Source organism: Oryzias melastigma, linkage group LG14 (genome assembly GCF_002922805.2).
Source record: "Oryzias melastigma strain HK-1 linkage group LG14, ASM292280v2, whole genome shotgun sequence".
NCBI lineage: Eukaryota > Metazoa > Chordata > Actinopteri > Beloniformes > Adrianichthyidae > Oryzias > Oryzias melastigma.
This window is the reverse complement of record NC_050525.1, coordinates 12,827,875-12,841,096: the sequence shown is the minus strand read 5'-3', so window position 1 is coordinate 12,841,096 and position 13,222 is coordinate 12,827,875. Positions and strand designations below refer to the sequence as shown.

At 38.8% G+C, this 13,222-nt stretch overlaps 1 protein-coding gene and 1 long non-coding RNA gene across 9 annotated transcripts in view; one reads left to right on the top strand and one right to left on the bottom strand.

Moving 5' to 3' along the window:
* phldb1a (pleckstrin homology-like domain, family B, member 1a) overlaps positions 1–13,222 on the top strand; it is a 39,032-nt gene that overhangs the window by 18,616 nt on the left and 7,194 nt on the right. For 4 of the 8 annotated variants that reach the window (XM_024265849.2, XM_024265848.2, XM_024265845.2 and 1 more), the window contains 15 exons: positions 3,206–3,433; positions 3,502–3,633; positions 3,740–3,877; positions 4,757–4,885; positions 7,056–7,211; positions 7,283–7,393; positions 8,042–8,131; positions 8,222–8,350; positions 10,108–10,230; positions 10,368–10,526; positions 10,707–10,847; positions 11,885–12,004; positions 12,078–12,156; positions 12,342–12,486; positions 12,757–12,847. In XM_024265849.2, the coding sequence (XP_024121617.1) occupies positions 3,206–3,433; positions 3,502–3,633; positions 3,740–3,877; positions 4,757–4,885; positions 7,056–7,211; positions 7,283–7,393; positions 8,042–8,131; positions 8,222–8,350; positions 10,108–10,230; positions 10,368–10,526; positions 10,707–10,847; positions 11,885–12,004; positions 12,078–12,156; positions 12,342–12,486; positions 12,757–12,847 (1,971 nt within the window). Of the gene's footprint in view, positions 1–3,205; positions 3,434–3,501; positions 3,634–3,739; positions 3,878–4,756; positions 4,886–7,052; positions 7,212–7,282; positions 7,394–8,041; positions 8,132–8,221; positions 8,351–10,107; positions 10,231–10,367; positions 10,527–10,706; positions 10,848–11,884; positions 12,005–12,077; positions 12,157–12,341; positions 12,487–12,756; positions 12,848–13,222 lie in introns of all 8 variants that reach the window. The other 4 variants (XM_024265844.2, XM_024265843.2, XM_024265846.2 and 1 more) reach the window with 4 other exon arrangements.
* LOC118599622 lies at positions 6,389–8,330 on the bottom strand. Its single transcript, XR_004949034.1, has 3 exons — positions 8,249–8,330; positions 8,035–8,164; positions 6,389–7,445 (listed from the first exon to the last, which is right to left on the bottom strand). It is a non-coding gene; the product is annotated as an uncharacterized LOC118599622 (long non-coding RNA).

Below are 13,222 nucleotides of genomic sequence, written 5' to 3'. Positions count from 1 at the left end.
CACTGACAGCTGATACAGCTGAAGAGGTGGGTGGTCACTGCTGTCCATTAATCCACCGACTGTTGCTACTTTAAATATGGATAATTCAAAGTTGTGTTAAGTACAGTTTAATTATGTCCAAATATTTTGACTCTGGCATATATTTGAGTTTTAGGAGATTCTGATCTGAAAAACAATATTTTAAAGAAAAAAATGTTTCTCCTTATTTTTCTCACTATTACAATTCAATTTCCATTTTTAAGACCGAATATACAGTAACTCTACGGCCCATCCAGTTAAAACTCCAACTTTTCAAGGAAAAAGAAAATTGATGTGACTACACCTGTAAAAAAAAGATCACTGGAAAAAAGTTTTTTTTTTTTAGTGTTGCATAAAGTATGATCCATCTGTAATGTTTCAATCAAACAGAGGTCTGGACTGTGACTGAAAAACTATACTTTGTCTTTGCTGTTGTTGGAATATGCATGTGGTTACACAATCAAGTTTCTAAAACTTTTGATGGTCTTTGCTGATGAACGTTTGACTGCTTCTACCTTGATCAAGGTCAGAACAGTTGTTGAGAAAATTTGATGCAACTGACTGCAAGTTACTGAGGAAAGAGGAAACTCAGCATCAAATGAAATTTCATGATTTTGTTCAAATACAGCTTCGAGATGTGGATAATTTTGAAATTAATGTTGATAATTATTTTTTTATCACAACCAAAGACTTGCACTCCTCAGCAAAAAGCTTTGCCCCCCAATTTTGAAGTCAATATTAGTATCACTATTGACAAAGATTCAGAAATAATCAATACAAGCTTTATTAAGCATTGCAAAAATAGTTATAAAAATAAAAATAACAATAATTTAACATTAACTTAAAGTAACATTGCACTAGAAGCAATGGAAATAACAATAAAAATAGAAGTTAAAATTAAAAGCCAAAATTTGATAAAAGCATTAAACAATTAGACCACAAAACATGAACATAAAGAGTATTAAAATTAATTCAAAATCCATCGTAAATTCATAATACACGATAAAATGAATTGATACAAGATAAATACACATATAAAACTAGCTAAAAGCTAGGTTAAAAAGATGGATTTTGAGCCTCTTCTTAAAAGCATCAGATAATTGATAGGCTGAAGGATTTCTAAAGGGAGCTGCTGAAAGACAAAGCCAGTGCAGTGGTGGCTGTAATTGGCTTTGCTGGAGTTAAACAACAACAGTTTATAAACTTGGGTTGCCTAAAAAGAGGAAAAAAGTTGAAGCAATGACAGACTTTCATGATGATGGATGCTAGAGCAATTACTCTGCAGTTTACATCTGGAGGAACATTATTTTTAGTTTGTGGAAGGAGACAGGATGTCTTCCAAACCACTTCTGAGTCTAGTGAGGACTGAAGAGGTGTTTTTGTGTTCCCCAGTGTAGTCTTGAGGCAGACGCTGTATAAGACAGGGGGCTGCAGCCTGAGTGACTCCTATTTTCCTTGTCGTTTGTCCACAGCTCTTTCAGGAATAGCAGCCTATGCTGATTTTATTCTAGTTTTGATTAATAAAAGTAAAGACGAGTGAAAGGTGTTTGATTTATTTTTTGGCATTAGGACAGTTGATGAATATTGTTAAATAAATGTGCATTTGAGAACCTATTTTCTTCTGATTAACACCAGCAGCATCTTGTTATTTCTACTAAAGAATTCATCAAAACAATGAGATTATCTCTTAGTTCCAAATAATCAAGAATGTCTGTATGTGACATACAGTTTTTTGTTTTCAAAATTGTTTATTTTTGAAAACAGATATTTTCAAAAATATAAAATATATATATAAAAAATATGTTCATCTTTTGGTTTGTAATATAGAAATACTTTCATTTAAGCAAATTGTTCCAAGGATTTCTTTTTTCATTTCACATTAAATGAATACTTTGCATCATCTAAGAACGACTTCTGCATGTATATGTGTTTGATCTGTTAAGTTTAAACCTCTGATATCCTTCACTGAAAAGAAAAATGTTTTCTTGAAAGTGAGTCCACTAATATCAACACATAATCTGTAAATAATATAATATTAAGAGAATTTGAAGACTAGTAGCTTTAATTATTAAGCATTAATGTCTGATAAATCCCACATTTAAATTCCGTATGACTGCATGTGTCTGTCTTTATAAAAAACATTACAGTCTTCATGAAATACTATGTTTTTTAACCATTGCAAGACAGAAACATTGCATCCTGCCGTTGTGATTTCAAACTTTCATTTATGGAAAATAAGAATGGTAAAAGAAAAAAAACAGTGTAAATAAGAAAAAAAGTAAACATTTAAATGACTGACAATTATCGTGTTTTTGATGTTTTTAACATCTTACTGTAGCATTTTTCTTATGATAGATGATTTATATAAAGACAATTAAGATAAAACTGTGTTTCTGGATTTATATTTATTCAAGTCGTGGAGAATCACGAGCAGATGAAAAGACGCTGTCTTGTTGCTCTGACATAAAAGTTCAACCCTGTACATTTGGATAGCTCCATTATTACTCACCATTTTTTGTTGGACCACCATTATTAGCTTTTGGTTGTTGTGAGGAGCTGTAAGCTTGCAGGAGAAAGTGTAAGCAAAGGGATCATGGGAAATGAGTGGAGGTTTACTTCTGTGCCAACAGTTCCACTCACAACTTTTAGGCGCATTTCTAATGAACTCCTGTTCCTTTGTCCAAGAACACGACACAAATTTTTATTAATTTTGGCAAAAAACTGCATTATCATAATTTTAGAACCACTGAACGCTTTTAAAATAGATCAAAAGATGATTGGAGTGGGTCTTTAATGATCTTTTTTGAAATTTGATCAAAGTAAAAAAGAGAAGACACTGGTGACTCCTTTCCAAATCTACTGGATAATCTTATGGTGACTGTTGTCTTCTAAACATTCTGGATCTGCCTCTATGTAAAACATAATCAGGAAAGTAAAACAAATGTTTCTGCAGCTTTAAATATGTTTTGCCAAAAAAATCCCTTTTTTTCCATGTGTGAGCTTCTATTTTCACAAACCAAGCTCTGACTGACTTCCACATGGATCGCCTCCTGAGAGGTGAACCACTATTGCTGTCCCAAACCATTTAGCAGCTGTCTAAATGGGAAAATTTCATCCAAGGACACTTGGAGCAAATCATTACCTTTCGTTTTAGTTTTACCTCATATGTTTTTCACCACTTTTCCAGGAGCGACAGAGACTGGAGACCATCCTGAACCTGTGCGCAGAGTATAATCAGGAGGACAGCTCTCCTGAGCTTGTGAGGACGGGGCTGCAGGAGGTTTTTAGAGGGATCGCCTCGGATGCAGCAGGAAGGACGCCTCATCAGGGAGAAGAGAGAGCCCAGAGGCTGAGAGACAATGATGAGGATCTGCAGAGAGAGGAGTCGAGCAGCACGGAGAGCACACATCAAGAGGTAGATAGAACTTGTACGAAAAACATGCTATTATTGCATTATTTTAAATCCTATAAATCTGGATTCAGAGGGAAGAGATGTTTACCGGGCAGGAGCAGAACTACCTGGAGGAGGAGAGAACCAAGATCCTGGCCAGGGTGGACGGTTTGAAGCACAGAGTCAGCGAGCTGGAGCAGCAGCTGCAAGAGACCAAACAGGAGGTCAAAAGACACAAAGCTAGTCACACACACAGGGAGAAAAAATCAAAAATCCTAGATCCTCACTCTTGAAGTGTTGGTTGTAATGTGAGCTGTGGTTTGTTTGCAGGTGGAGATGGAGCAGGCCCTGCTGCAGGCTGAGAGGTGGGCAGAGCAGGAGGAGGTGGAGGCTGAAAACCAAATCCTTTCTCAGCTCCAGCTCAGACTGGGCCAGCTGAACAAGGCCGCCCAGCAAGAGAAAGACAAGGTGAGTCAAGTAATACATGCAAATGTAGCAGTTTTTTTTACGTTAGTGAAATCCTTGTTTTTGTCTAAACTTTTCAAAAATCTTTATTTTTGTGTTGACACTGTGTTATCACGAAGCCCACGTTTCCCCTCTGAAATCTCTCACAGTTGTTGCATTTACAACACAAAAACTACAGTTTTAATATAATCAAAGCAGCTTTTTGAGTTAGTCAGAAGTTTTTTTTATCCTCTAACTCAGGGGTGGGCAAACATTTTGACTAAAGGTCATTAAAGGCTCTAAAATTTGGGGCCGTACCAGGAGCAGATGTGGAGAGTTTTGGTAATCTAACTTTGGTAATATAACTTGGAATAAATTAATTTAAGTTTTTAATTTTGTTTCTCATTTTAGTGCCAATTGCACCAATTGGTTGATGTCCCTCAGAGAAAAATGCAAATTTAGGTTAATGCTGCATTTATGTGCTGTTGGAATGATCAGAAAATTAACTGCCCAAATCAGAAACCACGTAAATGACGGAAAAAACGACCAATCTTTCACCACCACATGACTGCAGAATAACTTTCGACACACTTAACAAAGATCTCTGCATTTGTAGTGCACCATCTATGGGTAGACACCAGAATTACAAGAAAAAAAAACATTATCAAATTAATTTATTCCATTTTGCCCGTTTAAATTGTTTATTGGCCTCCAGTCATAGTTTGCCCACCCCTTCTATCTGCACTCCTTTACTACCCTAACCACTTTATCCCCTAACACTTATAACTGCCATGATTCGGAGCTTCAGAATCTGATGGCATGGATTTTTTTTCTTCCTGCTGTGGTGTGTGTGTGTCTGAATGCGGGGACAATTCTGTGTGTGTTTTTTATATGTGTTTTTAGGGGAGGGCTAATGTGTCGGCTGAGCGGAGCCTCCTGGAAAAGCAGAGGATTGAGTACAATGAGCTGAAGAGGCAGTTTGATAAGTGCCCCTTGTCTGAAAGGGAACAGTTGCAGGAGCAGCTCAGCAGGGTCAGTGTTCTCACACAGCCCGCTGGCTGGCAACAGTGAGTTCGAATGTACCAAATGCTGCCGCCCTGTAGGATCTGCACAGAAGCGGCAGTCCCGATGCATTCAGTTTCACTCGTGCAGCTGCCGACTGTGCATTTCCTCCATTTATTTGTTTGTGCACAAACACGCTTCCTGATGGCGACACATTTACAGCGTTCGCTTGTCGTATAATTCCTGTCATCCTAGGTGTCATTTTGTAACAATTAACTGCATTGTTCTAAATATCTGCATGCTCTTAAAAAATTAATAGTTTAGAAAATAGAAAACAGAATAAAACAGAAGACGTACAGTCAAATTATTTTGGCCTACCCACAAACAGACTCCCAATAGTCACTGAGTCTATCATTTAAACCCATATTCAGATCTCAGCAGTGCTGCATCGACACAACAAACGTTTGGGATTTGATGCCAGTAACATAAAGCAGTTGACAGATGAGCTTGTTTTGTCCTTTGTTGCATCACTTTTCCTTTTGTTGTGTTCAAAAATGAGAGGAACAATTGTCAATATGTTTTTGGTAGAGCTTTTTCCCCCATTAGAGAACCATTAGACAGTCTGCACAGTGGGATGATGGTTAGCACTTTCACCTCACAGCATGAAGGTTCAAAATCTGCCTGGGTCCTTTCTGTGTGGAGTTTGCATGTTCTCCCTATGCATGTGTGAGCTTAAAAAATAATAAAACACACGCGTCATAGGGTAATTGATGTCTTCAAATGATGTGTGAATGAGTGTGATAGGCTCCAGCAAATCTGACTCCAAGAGGGATAAAGCAACTGGATAAATTACAGTTTTAGGGTCCAAACTGTTGTGTCAGAAGGTCATTTTTTGGTTTAAAATGCTAAAAAAAAGATCAAGCCACTTGAGTTTTAAGCATTTATTTATTGCTTTTAAATTGAAGCCAATATTAAAATAATCTCTTTCTATAATGATGCTGTAAAAGGAATATTTTCAACCTTACTTTAACCCTAAATCATTATCGCCGGGTGATTTTCACCCAAGCAAAAGTTTTTACATGATTTTCAATATGTTTAATTTTTCTGAGTGTCATGGGTTCGTGGGTAAAGTCTGACAAGTCCCAGGAATGTGTGGACAAAAGGCAAAGTCTTTTTTTAAATTTTTTCCTCAAATTCTTAATTTTGGAGTAATTTTCAAGCTTGTTTTTTAGTATCTTCCTATGCTTTTATTTTCCATTTTGTTACATAAACCACAGTTGAAAATAAAAGAAAACCACTCTAATTAATCACGTGTTTTTTGATCTATTTTTTATGGGACATACTTTTTGTTTATTTTATATCGGGTAAAAATGATCCTGCATAATTGATGGAGTAACTTTTTGTAGCGAGAGTGTTCTGGGGTTAAGAAGCAGCTGATTTTCTCTCAAGAACAGGTACTGCTGTGCTTGAGCTTCATGAACATGCATTCATAAGACTGTTTCTGATTTGGATCATTCAGGCCACTCTCAAAACTTTTTCTTTTTTTTCTTTTGCATTTTGAATTTTTTCCAGTATCAATTTTATATTTAGTGTAAAGCTGCAGATCTTAGACATTTAACATTTTCTTTCTGGAACTTTGATCATTTTTTCCCAATTTAGGGCCTTAAAAACATGGATAGTAATTAAAAAAAAATAATAAAGTTTAAGAAAATTAGACAATAAACCCATTGTTGTCTGAATGAGTTGAATGTTGGTTGGATGTGCGATTAAATCAGAGATGTGCAGCTGACTCCCGTTATACTACATTGCTTATTTAACATGACTAAACTTTCCAGTTTTTATCATCCTGGTTCCAGCTTCTCTGACACGTGTTGCTGGCATAAAATGTCAAACGTTTACATTTTAGAAAGAATTTCAGACCTTTTGAAGCATCCCTTTAGGTAATAGTTACACATTTGTAAAATAGCTGCAGCATCTTTTAATACTATCGTGCAATGATGACAGGCGAGTTACAGCTTTTCTGATGGCAGAAAATCTTTTGCAGATTCATGCAAACACACAAACCTACAAATCTATGGATTCAAAATATGAATATTTTAGGATGTTTTTTTAGTTATTGATTTATTTCACTAGTTGATCATAAATAAATCATTTAAATGTCAACTGTGTGAATAAGTCACATATTTCTGTACACAAGCAGAAAGCAGAAGCTCTTGAGTCTGGCACCAAGCAGTTTGAGGAGCTGGAGTTCTGTCAGCTGGAGGAGGAGAGCCGGCTGGAGGAGAAGAAGGAGGCTCAGAGTTCACAGCTTCTCCAGGAACAAGCAGAGTTTCACTACCGTGTGGCCAACAGGAAGGTGGGGATAAATGTGTGAGTGTCTGTACTTTTTGTTTTTGCTTCATGAAAACACAAAACGTGAATTCCCAGGAGAAAGTGGCTGTGTTGGACGCTCAGGTGAGGCAGCTGGGGATACAGGCGTCTCAGGACTGCGAGAGGATGGTGAAAGAACGCACCGCGGCTCTACAGCAGCTGCAGAAGGTGAGCTCGTCCTCAATGGTGGTATCCCGGACGAGCCCCCAATTTGTCACAACTGGTATGCAGCACATGTATAAACAAAAGACACTTTGTTTATGCTTTTTTCAAGTATCCACTTCCTGACATATTGCATTAACTTGTCAGGTTTCAACCACAGTAGCAACACTTTTCAGCTTGAAGCTGGTTTGAAAGTAAGCCAGGACAGTTCAAAAAATAACCACTAGGTGGCTTATAACAGAAGCTATTCAGTCGCTGTTTAGTCAAATGTAAAATTCCACTTATTAAAAATTTTGTGTCTGCAAATAAAATACATTTCCACGACTGATGTGCCAATCCATTTTTTTTAAAGCTCAATGTTTTAATTTAAAGCATTCGATCGCTATTTCATGGCTCACCTTTCGCAGTTTTGCTTTTTTTTTCAGTGTAACTTTGCATGCTTTTTTAAAAATCTGTTCTGCGGTTCTGAAGTCTGTATTATTATTAAATAATTATAAAGTAAGTTAAAATATAAGTTTGACCTTACATAAAACCTCCAATAATGATGTAAATGTAAAGAAGTATTCCTATTTTTGCTTTTTAACTTTAAAATCCAACATTTTAAATGAAGATATTTTAATATTTTTTAATATTAATGCTGATTCCACCTTTCAGGAGCAGGACAGGTTGTGTTCCCTGGAGAAGAGGTACCAGGCTTTAACAGGAGAGGAGCATTTCCCAAAGGCCTCCAGCAGTGTGAAGGAGGTGAGTAAACACACAACGGCGGGGTTGTCTAAACTGGAGAAGTATTATTGCAACAGTGGATTTTTTTACTCAGGTGAACTTTCTAAACAGGAATCACTTCACATCAGCGAGACTGACCTTGTTTATGTGGACGGCCCTCCTCATAGCCCCTGTCCCTCCTCTGCCTCCTCCTCCTCTATCATTCCCTCCCCTGAACTCTGTCCTGTCAGGCTACAAGAGGTAAATGAGAGGGAAATCCGGTCTGAACGACAGCCTACAAAGCTGTGAGCTTCCAGAGTGAGATAAACATGAAATATTGACAGAATGAAACAAGCTGTGAGGGAAAATGATGCTCTGGCAAGAACTTATTCTCTGCCTGCTATGTATCTAAATGAGCAGCAGCAAGTTTAGAACTAAAAGCTCCTCATAGAATAGTGAAATAAACAAATCTGTTTCTGTTTCATCTATTGAAAATTTCTTGTAGAATTCAGAATCTAAGTCTTTACCCAACAGATGCTCTAATTGGCTCACTGAAATACTTATTTAGGAGCATCTTATGATTAAAATCTATTCTTTGAAGACCCATTCCAATGAAAATTGAGTCTTTGGTGTTTTAAACATGTTTTTGAGCCATTTTTCTTGTTATATAGGACATATATACAGAAAATTAATTTTAAAATTGCATTTCTGAGTTTTTTTTTTTTTTTTTTTTTTTACCAAATCGTTGTGAATCAGAAGCAAATGAAAAAAATGCTGTTGGAAAAATCTTGTCGGTGTGACGTAGAAGCTACTACATCAAGCCATAAGCTCCCTGCTCTGCCACATTGTGATGCAGCAACTTGCAGACAAATAGATCCAAAGTCTATTTCAGAACTGTACGGCTGAATAGCTTCAATAATGCTCGCCATTTTTATTGCACCACTTTTGTTGGCTTGGGGTTGTAAGCTAATGGGAGAGAGTGTAAAGGAAGAGATAATGGGATATCAGCAGAGGCTTACTTCCATTCTAACTCAGAGTTGAAGTTCTAATGAACTCCTGCCGCTCTGCAGAAACTACAGTATGTCCTAAAAAAAGACACAGGATTTTTTTTTCTTTTTCATTTAGTCTAAAAACAGAATAATCATAATTAAAAGACTACTTTTAAAAGAGATCAAAAGATGATCGGAGTGGGACTTTAAACACACAAGAAAACGAATAGTCAAGTCTGGTTCATCATTACAATATTCCAGATTCCTGAAGGCCCAATATTAAACCTATAAATAATGAGAGGATGCATCTAAAAAGCGGTAACTAGAAGGGAAATACTGACTCAAGCAGTAAGAGGGCACTATTATTTACAATTTGTAAAAAGTCTGTCACAATGTCAAAACTACATTTAACAAAACAAAAATTTTAAATGTTTTGGACATTCCTAATAGTTATGGGATTAAAACAAACTCTTCTCCTTTTTGTATGTTTGGAGGAGGAACGAATAGAGTGGTAGTGTCATGCTGTGGTGGAGCAGTCATCTCACAGCAGGAGTCAAAAGGTCAAAGGTTCTGCAAGGATGAATCTTCCCAATGGCCATCAGAAGGAGACCCAGCCTTCTTGAGCTGGAGTGATGAGTCTTTGCAAATTATTTCGAGAAGTTTGTGGAGAGCTAAGTTCAACTATTCAACAGCAACTTTGACAAATATTAAAACTTTTACTTTTTTAAGAAAAATAATAAAAATGTTTGCATCATTCTGACACCATAAAGACACTCTGGTGTTCCCAGCTGGCCTGAAACACGGAACCTTTCCTCACCTTTGCTAGACATAAAGAGTGCGCATAAGGAAAAAAAGACTTTTCATTAAAGTAGGCTCAAATGTAACCAGGCAACATGTGGAATATAACTTTTAACTTCAACTACTGCTTTTCTTGTAAAGTCCAAATGAGCTGCAACACTTTGCTGTCTTTGACTGACTTGAGAACGGTGTCTTCAGCCTCCTGTCTCTGTGTTGTGGCTGTTGCTGCAGGAGTACCTCAGGCTGTCTGATGTATATAGGATGTATGGAAATGCTTCTATGCAGCCTCTCCCTCCTTCCCTCGCTGCTCTCCACTGCCTCTCCCTCCCTGCATCTCCAGCTCTCCCATGTGAGGTAGACAGCTTTCCTGCTCACACTCTGCTTCATTAACTAAGACTTCCAAGTGCTTGTAGATGCACCGTCCTAATCTTTTTTTTTGTTCTGCTCTCTCCTCGTTTATTTATGTGTCTTCCTTCTCTGTTTGTGTGAAGGAGTATATCACAGTCAGTCAATTAAGCCAGATATTTGGGATGCAGAGGGTCATCCCCTCCTCTTCCTCGTCTACTCCATCATTCCAACTTGCTTCGTCCGAGTCCTCGTTCTCCTCCCGCTCAGCTGCATGCGGTCCTTCTTCCTTTCTTTCCACTCAGGTTTGTCTTCACGTTGTTAGCGAGATGCCAATTGCAGTATTGATTCCTCTAAGCGCTGCATTGAATTTCTGAAGCATTCTTTGATTTTTCCAGCTTAAAGAGCTTTTTCCCTCGTCATCCATGCAACTTGTTTTATGCTGTTTGCTTTCTTCTTTTGGCTGCTGCTTTTGATCACCTCAGAGCCAGGCTGAGCTGAGCAGGAATGTTATGACTCCCATTAATCTTGAGCGCTGGTATCAGGACATCATGGCTGCTGGAGAGCCTCAGTCCTGTCCTCCTCCGCTGCCTGCAAAGTCTTTTTCCACACGCAGACACGGGCAGGTAAATTCACTTACACTCTTGTGGTGGTGAGTTTGGGTCGTCTACATCCGGTTTGTCGTCTCCAAAACACTTTTTCTCATCTTATCCTACGGTCACTAATACAACTGCCACAGCGCGATTGTGAGTCATTGGCAGAATCTTTAAGTAAGCTGCCACCGCCCAATTTTTTAAAAGATCATTGGCGTGGTCATGAATGTAGATGGTGGTTGTCAGGCGGGAATGAGGTCATACGAAATCATGCAACAGCTGGGCAGCCAGATCACTGGCCGGCAGCAGCTCTGATTTGACCATAAATGTTTTCAGATAGAAGTCGTCCATATCAAGTGCCACTGTCAGCCAGCCACCTGGTATCCCAGGAGTGTCAAAAGTGGAGCATTCTGCACCACTGGTCACCCGCAACTCAAATTACAAATTTTTGAAACGGCATGCATCCCAAGAAAGCATAATGTTCTGTCTTCTTCGTATTCTTCTTGGCATCAGCTGCAATTTGTCAATACGCAGGTCTCAGAGTCGCTGTGGAGTTTTGTGCAGCATCAATGTCGACTCCTCATTTAGACCCATGGTGGCCGGGGTCCCCAGATTGATGTTTGGTCATTACCAGGCCCCCAGTCCATGTCAACATGCATATGATTTCTAAGAATCAGACAGTGGCAGTGGGATGGCAGCACAGGGGCAGGGGGGTGGCAGTCTGAAATCGGCCAATCATCAGACGATTTGGGGGACCTTAGAGACCCTCCCATCAGTGCTGCTTTTCTACCGCCTGCCTGTCTCTGGACTGCCACCATATGACCTCCAAATGGGCCCTGGCGCAATTAACCGATGTCAAAAAAATTGGTTGCTGTTTAATTTGAACTTCTTAAAACCTCTGCGGCCACCACGCGTCATCTAAAAATGCGACAAATGCCGCCACGCGGCCACCTGCTGAATTTGTTCAAAAACTTGCATTAAGGTCACCACGCTGTGGCATTTTGGGATGTGACTGTAGTCTTACTAAGCAATCCTTGTGCTGAAACATGATGTTTTATTTCTTTTTGCAGCTTTTGAAGTCTAAGTCAGAAGGCGAGGTTGGGCAGGGATCATCGGGCGGTCACGTTGCCAGCACTGTTGTCATGTCACACTCCAGTAGTCTAATGAATGACAGAAATTCCACCACTAAGGTTGGTTTCATGCACCACAACTTTAATTGCACCTGCAGAAAAGTTCACTGCATAATTTGTATATCTTTCTTAGGGATTACAGCTGATGCTGAGAGAGATGTCAAACCCGTTAGACATGGATCCCCGGAGACAAATGGCTTCACAGTTCAAAGGTCCGCTGGTTTAATAAGAAATGTGTCTATTGTTTTAAAGCCTAAGAGTTGGCAAAAATGAACTAAGTCTCCACATAAAGCCGTGTTATGATTTAATTTGTTTCACTGACTGATCACACAGCAATGACCTGACACTATCAGCAGAGGGTGATCTGTAACAACCCAACTCCGATCTCTTTGTGCAGATCTGCCTCCTTCAGTTAATCACTCCATCCTGCATCATCAGCCGCCACCAAGTGGCAGCCAGGCGTACGACACCTTGAGCTTGGAGAGCTCAGACAGCCTGGAGACCAGCGTATCCACCGGCAACTCTGCCTGTACCCCAGAAAGGTGAGAGACTGGAAAACCAACTGTTTCCATGGGAACACTCCAGTCTGCCCCTTCTCCTAGAAAAAAAAGGTCATTGTTCTTTGTTCCTGTGACATGTTTTGTTACATGTCCGCTCACATGACTACAGCAGCTGTTGCCATGACAACCTATTGAAGTTTGGAAGTTGTCATGTTTGTTGCCGTCCTGCTGTTTTGGTTTTCCAGGCCTGTTTGTTTACTTTCCTGCCCTGTTTGTGTCTGTGATCCATGCGCCCTCATCTGTCTGTTGCAGCGCCTGTGGGTTGGAGGCACAGAGGATGGAGGAGATGGAGAAGTTACTGAAGGAGGCGCAGCAGGAGAAAGCCAGACTGATCGAGAATAGGGTGGGTTTAAAGCATTGCTGCTGTGCAGATTTGACGACGAAGCCACGGCCTCACTGACTGCAGTGGCCTTTCACCTTTGACCTCTTTTTAGAAATACAATTTAGCTGATATTTGTACACATATTACCAGCAGAAATAACAAAAAAACCTAAAATCTCATTATATAATTTGGTAAAATTTAAACCTTTTTCTGCCTGTTTAATACAGACTTTATTTTATATGGGTAGCGCTTCTTTTTTTGTTTATATATATATATATGTTGTTTTTAGTTGTGAAAAAATAAAGCATGTTTACTGTATATTATTAAAGCAATAAACTATTTCCAAAATTACTTTAGAAAGACAAACTTTGTGGTCCTGTACAAAGAAATCAAATA